The sequence below is a fragment of the Antechinus flavipes genome, chromosome 3, assembly GCF_016432865.1.
Source record: "Antechinus flavipes isolate AdamAnt ecotype Samford, QLD, Australia chromosome 3, AdamAnt_v2, whole genome shotgun sequence".
In the NCBI taxonomy this organism is placed as follows: domain Eukaryota; kingdom Metazoa; phylum Chordata; class Mammalia; order Dasyuromorphia; family Dasyuridae; genus Antechinus; species Antechinus flavipes.
In genome coordinates, this window is record NC_067400.1 from 630208099 (window position 1) to 630225002 (window position 16904).

Consider the following 16904-nt stretch of genomic DNA (forward strand, 5'->3'; position numbering starts at 1 on the left):
TATTCCTATGAGTTTTCCTCCTGGGAATCTCATTCAAGTGGTGATTTGCAGTTTTGAGTTTTTGTTTTTATTTTTGTTTTTTTCTGTTTCTACTTTACCCACTTGCTCTAGAACTTCAGGACAATTTTCCTTAATAGTTCCTCATAATATTTTATCAAGATTCTTTTTTTTTTTTTTTTGTGATAACTTTCAGGTGATTCAGCAATTCTTATGTTGTTTTTCTTTGGTTGTTCTACAGATCACTTCTTTTTTCTAAAAAAATCTTTGGATATTCTACTTTTTATTGAAATGCTTCTCCTTATGACAGTGATACAATTTCTATGAATATGAAATTCTCAGATGGAAAATTGAGAGAAGTTAGTTGCCTGAAGACACTACCACTTTTGGCTATATTTTTAAGGTTTCTTTGCAGAGTGGATTATCTGATGGATAACAAAATGGACCCTCAGTGTAAAAGCCTTTCCACAATGACTATATTCATAAGGTTTCTCTCCAATGTGGATTCTCTGATGTTTGGCCAAACATATTCCCTCAGAAAGTCATTCCACACTGCTTATATTCATAAGGTTTCTCTCTAATGTGCATTATCTGAGAAGTAACAAGACTGGTCCCCTCTGCAAAAATCTTTACACATTGAGGACATTCTCCAGTGTGATGGATGCTCTGATGTACAGCAAGACTGGAGATACATAAGAAACCCTTTCCATATTGATTACATTCAAGCAACTTTTTACCAGTGTGGATTCTCTGATGTGTAGAAAGTTGGAGCTCAAACTAAAAGCCTTTCTATATTGATTACATCTATAGAATTTCTCTCCAGTGTGACTTCTCAGATGCAAAGTAAGATCATAGCCCTTTCTGAAAGCCTTTCCACATTGATTACACTCAAAAGGTTTCTTTCCAATGTGGATTCTGTGATGGCCAGTAAAGAATTATCTATAGCAGAAACACTTTCCATATCCATTACACTTGTAAACCTTTTCTCCATTATCAATCTTTTGATGCATAATAAAATCTAAGTTCTACCAAAGATCTTTCCCTCACTGATTACATGCAAATCTTTTCATTTCAGGATGAAATCTAGCATGAAAGGAAGAGATGAATAAAGAAAGAAGGTTGCCTCAAATTCAGTATATTCATCAGGCTCCTTTCTAATGTGATTATTTGCTGATGAATAATGAGCTTTTATCTGATCATGCATCTGGAGAAAATAAATAACCAATCATAAAGGGAACTACACTTTATTTCTCCAATCAACAAAAAAAATTTTCAAACTAAAACAGGCAAAATCAATCTTTAGAAATACCATTTGGTCACAGCTCCAAGATGTTTTTCTTTTAGAAAGAACCTCACGCACAATCTAATGTTGTGCTTTCATAACAAACTAATGACCAAGCAGGTACAGCATTCTCATTATCCTTCACAACTAGGTTTTGAAGCCATAATGGCTAAGTGACTCAACCAATATCCCTGTAGCTGAGACTAGAATTCAAACTCTATAACTAAACATGTGCTGTCCATAGTACTGGATGATCTTTCACCATTTTACTTTCTATCTTGTCAAGTGTAATTATAATTTTATTAATTTCAGGACATCATTCTGTTATACTGTACTGATCAATTTGGATGCACTATCACCTGATCATTCCTGGCAATTTTTATATGCTAAAAAAAGGTTAATTTTTTAAGTGTCATGCAGTGATAAATGTGGAAATATATTTAGAAGAACTGGACATATTTAACCTTTATTGAACTGCTTGTTCTCTAGGGGAAGGGGGCGGGAGGGATAAAAATATGCAACACAAGGTTTTGAAAGGGTGAATGTTGAAAACTATCTTTGCATGTATTTTGAAAAATAAAAAGCTATTATAAAAAATAAAATAAACTCTAGCCCTGCAAAGAAAAAAAAAGTACCAAGCAAGAAACTTCATTATCTGATGTCTCTTATTTTCTATTTGGTTCCAAAGATATTAAACCATTTGTTGCACGTGTATCTTATGTTATGTCTCATACTATCTCAAGAGCCCATCATCTTGAGGCAGTTAGATGGCATAGTGAATAGAGTACTGACTTTGGAATCAGGAGAGCCTGGATTCAAATGCAGCTTTAGAACACTGAATCCTTCCTAGCTGTGTGACCCTGGATAAGTCACTTAACCCCAATTACCTCATCAAAAAAAAAAAAAAAAAGTCCATCATACTTCGGTAAGGAAATGAACAGTATAATTTATAATTCAATAATAATATGAATTATTACTATATTGACAGCAAATGGAATATTATTTTTAGATCTGAATAGAAAAGAAGAAAATTTAGGTGCAACACTGAAAATGACTATGGGATTAAAGGAAATGAGCAAATATTTCTTAGCTCAGACTCTCAGACCTCAGACTTCTCAAGCAAGCTCACCAGGCAGTTTCTGAAGGGTTTCTTCAAGTAATAGGATCAGTCTTTTCTAAAATTCCCAAGAATTTTTATCAAGGGCATTATAGCAATATTTCACAGGGATTATACACTATGAACAGGTGGGATTTATATCAGCAATGCAGGGTTGGTTCAATATTAGGAAAACTTTCAATTTTTGTTTTGTTTTGTTTTGTTTTGCTGAGGCAATCGGGGTTAAGTGACTTGTCCAGGGATACACAGCTAGGAAAAAGTATCTGAGGCCAGATTTGAATTCAGGTCCTCCTGACTTTAGAGCTGGTACTCTATCACTGTGCCACCTAGCTGTCCCTACTTTCAACATAATTTACCAATCAATAACAAAACAAACAAAAACCATATGATTATCTCAATAGATGCTGAAAAAGCTCTTGGCAAAATATAACATCCACTCTTATTAAAAACACTAGAAAGCGAAGGAATAAAGGGAATCTTCCTTAGTATGATGAGCAGTATCTATCCATAACCATCAGCAAGCTTTATATGTAATGGAGATAAGCTAGAAGTCTTCTCAATAAGGCCAAGAGTAAAGCAAGGATATCCATTATCACCACTATCATTCAATACAATACTAGAAATGTTAGTTTTAGCACTAATATATGAAAAAGAAATAAAAGGAATTAGAGTAAGCAATGAAGAAACAAAATTATCACTCTTTGCAGGTGATATGATGGTATGTACTTAATGAATTCTAGAGAATCAAACTAAATTAACTACTGCCAAGCAGCAAGAGATAGAAAGAGAGAAATTCCATTTAAAATAATTATAAATCATATAAGATCCTTGAGATTCTACCTCTAAGATAAACCCAGGAACTCTATGAAAACAATTATAAAACATTTTCCACATAAAGTCAGACCTAAATAATTTGAAGAATACCCAGCCAACATAATAAAAGTGGCCATTCTGTTTAAACTAATTTATTTTTGCAGTGCCATATCAATTATACCAAAAACTATTTTACAGAGCTTAAAAAAAAACCCCAACAAAATTCATCTGGAAGAACAAAAAATAAAGAATATCAAAAGACTTAATTTTTTAAAAAATACAAAGTAAAGTGGTCTACGCATATCAGATCTCATACCATATTATAAAGCAGTGATCATCAAAACTGGCTAAGAAATAGAATGGTGAATCAGTGGGAAAGATTAGGTAAAGAAGACAAAGAGTAAATGACTACGGTAGACTCTAGCCTTTGGGATAAGAGTTCACTATTTGACAAAAACTGCTGGGAAAACTGGAAAACAATAAGACACAAAATATAGACCAACATCTCACATGATATACCAAGACAAGGTCAAAACAGCTACATGATTTAAATATAAATGATGATACAAAGCAAATTAGAAGAGCAAGGAACAATCTATCTATCAGATTTGTGGAGATGGGAAGAATTCATGACCAAATAAAAGATAGTTAACATTAAAAAATGTAAAATAAAAAATTTTGGTTATTTTAACTAAAAAAAGATTTTGCACAAACAAAATCAATGTAATCAGCATTAGAAGGACATTAAAAATCTGGGAAATAATCTTTACAGTAATAGTAATTTTCATAGTAATAGTAATCTTTACAGTAATCTCTAATGAAGGGGTCATTTCTCAAATATATAGAGAAATGAGTCATATTTATAAGAATACAAGCCATTCCTCAATTAATAAATGTCCAAAGGAGGCAATTTTCAGGTAAAGAAATCAAAGCTATCTATAAGCACATGAAGAAATGCTCAAAATCAAAGCTTCTTAAACTGTGGTTTATAATTCATTAATATGAGGTTGCATAATTGAATGTGATGGTCACCAAAATTTGGCAACAGTAAAAAGTATCAAATATTCTGCAAGATTTAATTCTTTTTTTAAAATGGATTTAACAGGTTTATTTATTTGTTTTTGCTGAGGCAATTGGGGTTAAGTGACTTGCCTAGGGTCACATAGCTAGGAAGATTTAATTCTTTATATAAAAATAAACAAGCATACTCTTTCATTATTGCAAAAATTTGATTTCATCTTTAATAAATGGTAGAATTATATGAACACCATAAGAATTGTTTTAAAATAAATTTTTTTATGATTATCAGTAAAAGTTTGATTTGTTTTACTATTGTAGGTATATATATACCCAGGGTCATGTAATAATTTCTTGGGAAAAAAGAGATTTTAAGTGGAAAAAGTTTAAGAAGTCTTGCTCTAAATCACTTCTGTGTACAGAAACAGTAAAGTCAAACAACTATGGAGTACCACTTCATAACTATCATATTGATTAATAAGACAAAATGTTGGAGATAATATGGGAAAATTGGGACTTTAATGCACTATTGGACTTGTGGACTGATCCAACTGAACCAACTATAATAGAGACCAATTTGGAACTATGTCCAAAGGACAACTAAACTTTGCATATCCTTAGAAGCAAGGGCTGTATCTCATACAAATGATAAGAAAGAGGAGAAAAAAGAATCTACAAGTGCAAAATATATTTATAACAGCCATTTTCATACTGGAAATTGAGGGGATGTCCATCAATTGGAGAATGGCTGAATAAGTTGTGGTATATGAATGTAATGGAATATAATTGTGCAATAAGAAATTATGAGCAGGAAGATTTCAAAAAAATCTGGAAAGATTTGTATGAACTAATGGAAAGTGAAATGAGAAGAACCAAAAAAACACTGTAGAAAGCATCAGCAATATTGTCTAATGATCATCTATGAATGACTTAGCTCTTCTCAACAATACAATGATTCAAGACAACTCTATAAAGGATTCATGGTGCTATCCACATCCAGATAAAGAACTAGTACACCCAATACAAATCAAAGCATTTTCTTCACTTCATTTTTGTATGTTTTTTTCCTACTTTTGATCTATTTCTTCTTTCACAACTGGAACTAGTGTGGAAATATGTTTTACATAATCACACACATATAATCTATATCAAATTGCCTACCATTGTACATAGAAGGGAGGGAAAGCAGGGGGAAAAAATCCAAAACATGAATGCTAAAAATAGTCTTAACATAAGCTTGGGGGGAAAGTGAAATACTATTTTTTAAAAAATTCTTAATGCTTTAAGATATACAAAAAAAGAAAGAAGGCCTAACTAATTCAGTGTAACTCTCATGATTCAAAAAACAAAAAGATTCAATAATTAGAAAGAAAAGAGAAATGGAGAAAATTTCAAGGAAAAGCCAAGAAAAATGAATTAAAAAAAACAAAATAATTGGAAGTAGACAACAGGAAAAAGGGATTTTACTTAACAATTAACTTAGGAGAAGAAAAAGAAGATGAATTAAATGATTAGGTAAGAGGAAATAAGGTAAAAGGGATAAACGAGCAAAATTCTATATCTAGAGAAAGGTTTAATATGTGGAGATGGGATAGAGATATGAACCTAACACTTAATTTTAAGTAAAAGTTAAAAAAAAAAAAGTGTGATAATTTAGAAAACAAAACCACTGTCTGGTGTATAGGTGAAATATTTAAATTTTTAAAAAATACACAGAATAAAGATAAATGGTCTGATAAAATATGTTCTGCTAATTAGATAACCCTAAAAAAATCAGAATTTGCAATTAAGCAAAAACAATCTTTAAAAACATAAAAGGAAACAAGCAAGGAAACTATATCACACTGAAAGGAACCACAGATATGAATGAATATGAATACTAAAAGTCTAGACTTCAAATGTCTTAACATTTCTATGTATAAAGAAAACAGTAAAAGAAGACCTAGTACCAAAAAAGTAACAACATTTCAGTATCACTATAAATTCTGGTAAGTTTTCACATGAATTTATAGTTACAAATGAGACAGCATACAAAACCTTAATTTTTTTCAAGAATCATCCTGCCAAGATCTCAAAACTAGGGTCCAGTCCTTTGGGTTGGTCTCCTGTCTAAGTTTCATTGTGACAGTCTTCCTACTCAGAAGGAGAAGAGTCTGAGGCCCAAAGTAGAATGAAGAAGGAAGAGTGGGAGGGGAGAGACAGTAGAGGGACAACTGAGGGAGGAGAAACTCTTTGGGGAATCAATCTTTTGCATTTAGATCCAGATAGAATTTAAGCCCTGGAGTAGAAGGTGATAGACTAGGAGAAGGCTAAGTCAGAATAAAAATCATTCCCATGGCCATGACATTGCAGGTGATGGAGATCAAAAATGGGAGCAGAGAGGAAGGCAGGTGCATTCTCTCCAGTGTGTATTCCCTGACGTTTAGCAAGATTGGATCTCTGATCAAAAACCTTCCAACATTGATTACATTCAAAAGCTTTTTCTCCAAATTTCCAATGTCTATTAAGAGGAAAACTGTCTATGAAAGTCTTTCTACATTGATAACATTCAAAACATTTCCTTCCAGTGTGGACTCTGCTATTTGACATGACTGGAGCTCTGTGTGAAAGACTTTCCACATTAGATTAAAAAGGCTTCTTTCCAGTATGGCTTCTCTGACGTTTACCAAGACTGCATCTCCATGAGAAAGCCTTTCCACATTGACTGAACTCAAAAGGTTTCTCTTCAGTGTGCATTGTCTGATGTTTAGCAAGATTGGACCTGTATCTGAAAGCTTTTCCACATTGAATACATTCAAAAGGTTTCTCTCCAGTGTGAACTCTCTGGTGTTGAGCAAGATTGGACCTCTCTGCAAAAACCTTTCCACAGTGATTACAATCAAAAGGCTTCTCTCCAGTGTGGACTCTCTGATGTTTAGCAAGATTGGACTTCTCTGCAAAAACCTTTCCACATTGATCACAAGTAAAAGGTTTCTCTCCGGTGTGGATTCTCTGATGTCTATCAAGATGAGAACTGTCTATGAAAGTCTTTCCACATAGATTACAATCAAAAGGTTTCTCCCCACTGTGGATTTTCTGGTGTTTAGCAAGGCTGGAACTGTATCTGAAAACCTTTCCACATTGATTACAATCAAAAGGTTTCTCTCCAGTGTGGATTCTTTGATGCTGAGCAAGAGTGCACCGCCACCTGAAAGCCTTTCCACATTGATTACAATCAAAAGGTTTTTCTCCACTGTGGATTCTCTGATGTTTAGTAAGATTGAACCTTAGTGTGAAAGCCTTTCCACATTGAATACATTCAAAAGGCTTTTCTCCAGAGTGTGTTCTTTGATGTTTAGCAAGCCTGGACCTCCATCTGAAAGCCTTTCCACATTGAATACATTCAAAAGGCTTCTCTCCAATGTATATTCTCTGATGTTTAGCAAGATTGGACCTCTGTGAAAAAACTTTTCGATGTTGATTAAAATCAAAAGGATTCTCTCCAGTGTGGATTCTCTGGTGCTTAGTAAGACTAGATCTCTGTGTGAAAGTCTTTCCACATTGATTACAATGAAAGGGCCTCTCTCCAGTGTGGATTCTTTGATGTTGAGCAAGAATGCACCTCCATCTGAAAGCCTTTCCACATTGAATACATTCAAAAGGCTTCTCTCCAATGTATATTCTCTGATGTTTAGCAAGATTGGACCTCCATGCAAAAATCTTTCTATGCTGATTAAAATCAAAAGAGTTCTCTCTAGTGTGGATTCTCTGATGTTTAGCAAGATTGGATCTGTGTGTGAAATTCTTTCCACATTGATTACAATGAAAAGGCTTTTCTCCAGTGTGGATTCTCTGATGTTGAGTAAGAATGCACCTCCATCTGAAAGCCTTTCCACATTGGTTACATTTAAAAGGCTTCTCTCCAATGTATATTCTCTGATGTTTAGCAAAATTGGATCTCTGTGCAACAACCTTTCTACGTTGATTAAAATCAAAAGGCTTCTGTCCTGTGTGTATTCTCTGATGTTTAATAAGAGTGGATTTCTGAGTGAAAGTCTTTCCACATTGATTACAATCAAAAGGCTTCTCTCCAGTGTGGATTCTCTGATGTGTAGTAAAATTCGACCTCTGTCTGAAAGTCTTCCCACATTGGTTACATTTAAAAGGTTTCTCTCCAGTGTGGATTCTCTGATGTTCAACAAAAGTGGACCTATATCTGAAAGCCTTTCCACAATGAATACATTCAAAAGGCTTCTCTCCAGTGTGGATTCTTTGATGTAAAGCAAGTAGGTGTTTTGTTGTGAAAGTTTTTCCACATTCATCACATTCATAAGGTTTCTCTTCAGGGTGGATTCTCTGAAGATCAGTAAGGAGAGAGCTATAGCAGAAAGCCTTCCCACATTCAGTACATTTATAAAACTCCTCCCCAGGAGGAATCTTCTGAGGTCTACCAAGACCTGATTTCCAAGCAAATGCCTTCCCACACTGATCACATGCATATCTTTTCCTTCCAGAATGAACTCTGGTATGGTATGGAAGAGATGAATGATGGGATGAAGTTGCTTCACCTTCATTATATTCCTCAGACTCCTTTGTACTATGAATTGGCTGATGACTAATGAGCTTAGATTTCTGACTCAAAATCTTCCCACCTTGATGACTTACAAAAAACCTTCCTTCAGTATCACTTTCCTGACACCTACTGAGGTCTGAACTCCTTCTAATGGCCATATCCCATTGATTATCTGGACACATCTGCATTTCAGGAGGTTGCTCATGGGACTGAAAAAGCTCTACCTGTTCAGTAAAGCCTTTGCTGTATTTCTGATCCTGAAAACAATCATTCCCTGAGGTCATTTTCTTACATTGATTTAGGATTAAAGACTGAATGAATCTCTTTCCAATTTCATCAAATTTACAGGCACTCTTTGGAGTCTTATCTACCTTGATATTAGAATCATGGATTTCTCTCAACTTGAAGTCACAGGGACCATCACTCATGACTCTCTTCAGGTCACATTCTTCCACAGAAGTCCCCAGCTTTCTAGTCAACTCATTTACTTGGAATCTGGTCTCTTCATCTGAAAAAAACCAAACATATTTATATACACATGTGAAATGATATAATGAAATATATAAACATATATATTTATGGATACAAAAGTATATAAATTCATAATAAAAGCAATAGTAATGGTTACTGAAGACTTAGGAAGCTCATGACCAGTGTAAATGCAAGAAAACTTTATACCTGGACTGTAAGAACAAACATTGGCATTAAAGAGAATGTCATTATTAAGAAGAAGAGATGAACAGGATGTGAGAGTGACCAAGGAGATGTGCATGGCAGAGGGCTGGACCCATCATGGATGCACTCACTCAGAGCTAAATGTTCACATTCCACAAAAGCAGCATTCACAAGGCAGATATCCACCAGACTTAGTGTAACCAGATTAAAATGACTCCATGGGAGATGAGTTTGTTGCTAATTTGGAGGGAAGGCTACAACACACAGCTTTCAACATTGAAGTAGAAAAGGAGTAGACAGCTATCATAAATTTATTGTATAGTATTGCTTGATGAAAATGATGGGGAAATTCAGAAAGTACCCAACAAAAAATGAGAACTCTCCAGACCCTATCAATAGGTTATTTTATCTAGCTCCGAGAAAGCTGCATGTAATTCCAGCAAAAGGTAAGTGAGAGCAAAATGTAAAGAGAGCCTGCTTTCAAGATTCTGGGCTTAAGTAAGAGGGCAAAGAAATTCAGTTTGGTGCTGATGGTAACAATCCAAAGTACTTTTATGATATCCTAAAGCTTATTTATAGGTCAAAGACCTATGGGAATCTCAACTACTCAGTGCTAATAGCACCACATTCATTAGTGATCAGGACAAGATGGAGAGGACTGAACACTTTCATAGTGTTCTCAAAAGACCATCATCAACCACTACAGAAGCCACTAGCCATTTACCATTGGTTGTCCTCAATCCCTTTCTAGCCATTCCCCTAATGAAGGGCATCCCTGCAATTTATATTTCTTTGGTACCAAAAAGAGAGCTGCCATAAATATTTTACAATATAAGTTCTTTTTCTTTTTCCTTCATCTTCTTGGAAACACACCTTATAGAGGTAGTGATGGATCAAAGGGTACACAGAATTCTACATAAACAGATCATTTTTTTTTTTTTTTTTTTGCTGAGGCAACTGAGGTTAAGTGACTTGCCCAGGGTCATACAGTGAGGAAGTGTTAAGTATCTGAGGCCTCCTGACTTGAGGGTTGGTGCTCTGTCCACTGCACCACCTAGCTGCTCCATATACAGAACTTTTTAAACTTAATGTATTTCATGAACTGATGCTGAGTGAAATGAGCAGAACCAGGAGATCATTATATACCTCAACAACAATACTGTTTGAGGATGTATTCTGATGGAAGTGGATCTCTTCGATAAAGAGAGCCTTAATTGATCAAAGATGGACAGAAGCAGCTACACCCAGAGAAAGAACACTGGGAAATGAATATAAACTGCTTGCATTTTTGTTTTTCTTCCCGGGTTATTTATACCTTCTGAATTCAATTCTCCCTGTACAACAAGAAAACTGTCCGGTTCTGCACAAATATATTGTATCCAGGATATACTGTAACCTATTCAACATGTAAAGGACTGCTTGCCATCTGGGGGAAGGGGTGGAGGGAGGGAGGGGAAAAATCGGAACAGAAATGAATGCAAGGGATAATGCTGTAAAAAATTACCCTGGCATGCGTTCTATCAATAAAAAGATATTAAAATTAAAAAAATAATAATAAACTTAATGTATTTGAAATCATCCTTTCATACTTCACCATGCTCTCTATCACTTGTTTATTCATAAATTCTTTACCTGATTAAAAGTGCAATAGGTAAGATCTTTAATGTCTTATGATGTCTAATTTTACATGCTGGTCATGTATTCTTTTTGACCTTCTCTTATTCAAAGATGTAAAATATTGGTCTATGCCCAGGTTCTGCCACATGGTTAGAAGCTTTTCCAGCTTCTTCCACTATTTTTTTTAACAAATAATAAATTCTTAACCAAAAAAATTTGTCTTTACATTTTTCAAAGCCAATATTATACTATGTTTATTACACTATGTTATTTACATATTATACTAATGATTATACTATAAATCATTTTTGCTACAATGTGTCATATCTATTCTACTGATCTACCTTTATATCTGTTAACCATTATAAGATAATTTTTTATCAGCATATAATTTTTAAATGTTTATTTCATTTTTAATTCATGGAATAAAAAAGTATATAAATAACATTGTAGAATAAAAATAGATGATTACATATGAAAAGACAAATCAATTACATATAACTGGATATTTCTTTTAAATATATAATTAAGTGATAATGCAATTTTTTTTAATTTTTCACTTTTTTCTTCCCTATACCCCTAAGAGATTGCTGCCATTAGACATGCATATGTTATTTTTCAAATACTGTTCTTACTGTATACAGCTTTTTCTTGGTTCTGCTCACTTCACTCTTCTTGATTTAGTGCAAGTCTTTTCATATTTCATATTTTTCTAAAATCACTGAGTTCATCATTTCTTATAGCACATTAGTGTACCATCAAATCATAACACTACAACTTGTTCAGTCATTCTCCAGACAAATATCCACGCAATTTCCAGTTCATTGCTACCAAAAAAGAAGATTGCTATAAATATTTAATAATATAGAGGATCTTTTCCTTTTTTCTAACCAACTTGGGAATCAGACCTACTACTACTACTACTACTACTACTACTACTACTACTACTACTACTACTACTCACAGTTCAAGCATATTATAGGCACTATCATAACTGTTTGCTCTTCAAAATGATTGGAGTAGTTCACAATTCCACCAATAATGAATTAGGGTCCCAAGTTTCCTACATCCCCTCCAACATCTATTGCATCCCTATTCAAATATTTTAGCCAGTCTAAAACATGAAATGACATGTCAAGGTTGTTATCATTTGCATTTCTCTAATTAATAATAATTTAGAGTATTTTTCACATAACTGTAAATTGCTTGGATTTCTTCACTGGAAAACTGTTCATATCCTTTGATCATTTATCAATTGGGGAATGACTGGTATTCTAGATTTTACAAAGATCTTTTGAAATTTGAGATATAAGATCTCTATCTGAGAAGGTCTATAAGTAATGGTACATAATATGCTCTTTCCTTTTGGATCTTGGCTACATATTCTTTATTGGTGAAAAACCTTTTTTCATTTAATGTAATTCAAAATTATCTACTTTGTACCTCACCATGTTGCTCTATCACTTTTTAATTCATAAATAGTTTGCCTATCCATAAGTCTGTTAAGTAACATATTCCATGGTTTTCAAAGTTTCTTGTAAAATTTCTTTATCAATCTAGATCATGTATCCATTTTGACCTAATGAGAGATGATATAAGATATTGGTTAACTTCTGCCATAATTCTTTCCAGTGTCCCCACAATTTTTGCCAAATAATTCTTATCCCAAAATCTTATCTCTACACTTCTCAAATACAAGGTTACTATATTTATTTGATACTACAAATGGTGTGTCTACTCTGTTAATTGATTTACCTTTCTGTTTCTTAGTATCAGATAGTTTTCATTACTACTGACTTATAGTCTAAGATCTGATACTACTAACCATCCTTTCTTTTTTATTTATTTATTTTTATTTACAAGATATCTGCATGGGTAATTTTTCAGCACTGATAGTTACAAAACCTTTTGTTCCAACTTTCCCCCTTCTTCTCCCCACCCCCTCCCCAGATGGCAGGTTGACCAATACATGTTAAATATGTTAAAGTATAAGTTAAGTACAATATATGTATACATGTCTATACAGTTATTTTGTTGTACAAAAAGAATCGGACTTTGAAATAGTGTACAGTTGGCCTATGAAGGAAATCAAAAATGCAGGTGGACAAAAATAGAGAGATTGGGAATTCTATGTAGTGGTTCATAGTCATCTCCCAGAGTTCTTTTGCTGGGTGTAGCTGGTTCAATTCATTACTGCTCTATTGGAACTGATTTGGTTCATCTCATTGTTGAAGAGGGCCATGTCCATCAGAATTGATCATACAGTAATGTTTAAATATCCTTTCTTAACATTTTTATTACCTAATTTGATATTTTTTACCTTTTCTTCTTCAAAATGAATTTTGTTATTTTCTCTACATCAGTAATTTTTTTTTTTTTTTTTTTGGTAATTTAACTGGCATGTTATTGAAACTATAAGTTAGCTTAGATAAAATTGTCATTTTTATTATTTTGGCTCTGCCTATTTAAGAACAACTAAATTTTCCCCCATTGTTTAAATCCAATTTTATTTCTGTATTTTATATTTATGTTCGTATAATTCCTGGATTAGTTTTGGCAGGTATATTTCCAATAAGTTTATACTCTCTAGAGTTTTTTCCCACTGTGCCACCTATCTGCTCTTTAATAATTTCTTGAAATACTAAATCAAGACTTTTTGTAATCATAATTTTTGGGCAGTCCAACAATTCTTATGTTATCTCCTTCATCTATTCCCCATACCATTTCTCCTTTTAACAAGATGTTTCACATGCTTTTCTGTTTTCATTCTGTTGTTTTTGTTTTGACATTTCTTGTTGTCTTATAATATTAATAATTTCCTCTTACCTGATTCTAATTATTAAAAAATTATTCACTTCCTTGACTTTTGAGATCTCCTTTTCTAATTGATTGACTTTCCACAATTTTCTTGATTTTCTGGGGTTGCTCTTAATTTTTTCCTTACATTTTCCTCAATCTCTTTTGATTTTTGAACTCCTTTTAAAGTTCATGTCAAATAGAACATTTATTTTTGAAGTGGGAGTAGCTTTCTAAACTTCAGCTTTCTTTCTGAGTATAGACCCAAATTACCTCAATCCTCACAGCAGCTATTATATTAGCTTTTCTCCTTTGCCACCTCATTTTTATTTTTACATTATTTTATTCTAAGCCACTTATTATTATTATTGTCAGCTTTCTAGTCCTGATTTTGGGGGGAGAATAGCCCAGGCTTCAGGTCCTTCTCACTGTCATTTGCAGAGCTCTTTTGGGGATCCAACCCTAGGCACTCCCCAGTATCCGTGAGTCCAGGTCAGGGTCCCCAGCCACACTATCCCAGCACAGGCTCCTTCTCCCTTTGGTCTGCAGCCACAAACTTCAGCTGGCTCCTCTGCCCAGTGAATGAGACCAGGGTCTCTGCTCTCCTACAAGTGCCCACAGCCAGCAGGGTCCCTACCTCCCTCTCCCCCCACTCCCCAGCTGTGGGATAGGTCATTCTTGGCCTGCTCAGCACAACAGGCCCTGTTCTAGACATAATCTGGAGCCCTTCCTTCCTCCCTTCTAAGCTCTAAGCCCATCACCCAATTCCCCACCCTGACAGTCCCAGAGGGGAAAGCTGCCCCCAAAATCTGTTCTTCTTGGACTGAGGAAAATCTCCCTTGAAGGAACTGGCTCTTCATGTGGGCCCAACCTCAGGGGAGTCAAGGCCTCCCCAGGGTCCTGTCCAGGTGTTTCAGCAGCATAAATTCTGGACTTTGAACCATCTCTGCTAGTCCCAGGTCATGTTCAGATGGTTTTTTTCCTTGTGTGCCTGGCACTCTGGGAGAGCCAAGCACTTCCTACCCTATTCTCCCATTTTACCAGAATCCCCTTCCATGGTTTTTAGCGTAATGTTTTCAGTGAATTTGTCAGATACCTGGTCTGGGGATGAACAAGATAACAAGATCAGCCCCCTGACTGATGGCCACTGATTGAACTTTAGGCGACAAGCCAGGACCCCAGTGGACAGAGAGCTGGTGATTGTGGATGAGTGTGCACTCAGTGGGCCTTTTGGGATGCAATAGATTATGGATCAATTCTCTGCCTCTTGGGTCTATCTAATTTGGGCCTGATAATTTAGATAGAAAATGGTCCTTACCTAGGGACAGCAGATTCTGGACATTCTCCAGTGTGACTTTCTTGTAGAGCTCCTTCTGAGAAGGGTCCAGGAGCCCCCACTCTTCTTCGGTGAAATCCACCATAATATCCTTGAATGTCACCAACTCCTAAACCATCAAAAATCACAAAATTTAGAACTGAATGGGCCTTCAGAATTCATCTAGTCCAACCTTCATCAGCTTAGAGGAGGAAACTGAAGCAGAGATGGGATTGCTTAAAACTCATAGAATCTTTGTAAGTGTCAGAAACAATAACTGAAAAAAGTCATTAAGAGCCCAGAAAGGCATTGTCTATTTGAAGCAATTATAGTGTTGGAATAGAAAAATCTGGAAAAAACATCTTATTAGAAAATGGTTCTCCTAATGGAATTGGGGAGAACATTTGTGATCTATAGAATCTGTGGAGGAAAAAGAAAAAAAATCATGTGAAATTCCTCCCACCATGAAGTGTCCTAACTGACATATTAAGAAAATTCTAGGAAGAGTTTGGAAGAATTTGGCAAGTCCTGTGCATTCATGGTGGGAGTAGGGAGAAGGAACATAAACAGTGATCCCTAAGGACAGAAAAATGCATTTTTCCAGATGTTCCAAAATTTTGGAGCAATTATTGTTCTTGTAGACCAAAATTCTGTTGCCCTCCTTTTTTTTTCTCCCGAGGCAATTGGGGTTATATGAGTTACCCAGGGTCACAGACTTAGAAAATATGAAGTGTCTGGAGTCAAATTTGAACTCATGTCCTCCTGACTTCAGGGCTGGTGCTCTATCCACTCTGCCATCTAGCTGTCCTTTCTGTCGTCCTTTTTTTTTTTTTTTTTTTTTTTTCATTTGGAGGTTTCTTTTATTTTCTGTCGTCCTTTTAAAAAATCATTTCACATCTGATTTATGTTCTATTTATAATCTATATATCACTTTTAGTTTATTTGTATTATTGAACATTTGGGCAATTAAATAATTTGTTACCTTTTCCCTTAATTTTTTTAGATTCCCAAGAATTAATTTTTTTTTCCTTTTCATAAGATCTACTTCATCATTGTTCTTTATTGCATTGTATTTATTCCTAGTGTAAACAATCACTATAGGAAGGCAATCTTTTTATTGAGCTATAATTACAGTGATCCCTTCCACCTCATGGGGGTTAGAGGAGCAGCACCCCTGCTGTCTATAACATTTTGGGCCCTCCTTTCACACCAGAAAAGTCTAAAATTTTTCATATTGTTTTATTGGGCATTTACAGTAGGTGATTCTAAAGTTTGGGGTAAGTATTGGGTAATAAGCTTTATGTTATATGTTGGCCTCTGTGTATTATCTGCACAAAACTCCCTCCCAGACTTCCATTTGATTCTCATGCTGACCTGCTAGATATTGAATCTGCAATGGAGAAAGCTGTGATGTGGAAGAGATAGCTGTAATCTAGTACATCCTTACTCATTCTTTCTATTCTTTTCTATTCTATCTCCTACATTCCTTCTTTACCACCATGGGGTAAGGTCACATACTCCAGATCTTCCCATTATGGGAGGCTCTGCTCACCCGACTTTACAGACACCTCAAGACACTACTTTGGGCAAATTGAATTTGCCACATTGTCCCATTGTCTGGTATCTTCTGTCCCGTGAATGCTTCCTTTTGGGTGTTGTCTCTCTGTAGAAAATGTGAACTCCAGGGGCCAGGAGAGCCTTTCTTCCTTTGTATTTCAAATTC

General features: G+C 34.8%; 1 protein-coding gene across 1 annotated transcript; it reads right to left on the reverse strand.

The window, feature by feature from the left end:
• Positions 1–3345: 3345 nt before the first annotated feature.
• On the reverse strand, positions 3346–15287 carry LOC127557667 (zinc finger protein 271-like). Its single transcript, XM_051990976.1, has 3 exons — positions 15185–15287; positions 14908–14967; positions 3346–9286 (listed from the first exon to the last, which is right to left on the reverse strand). Exons 1-3 carry the CDS (start codon positions 15285–15287, stop codon positions 6852–6854), a joined length of 2598 nt encoding a protein of 865 aa, XP_051846936.1. The 3' UTR covers positions 3346–6851.
• Positions 15288–16904: the final 1617 nt, after the last annotated feature.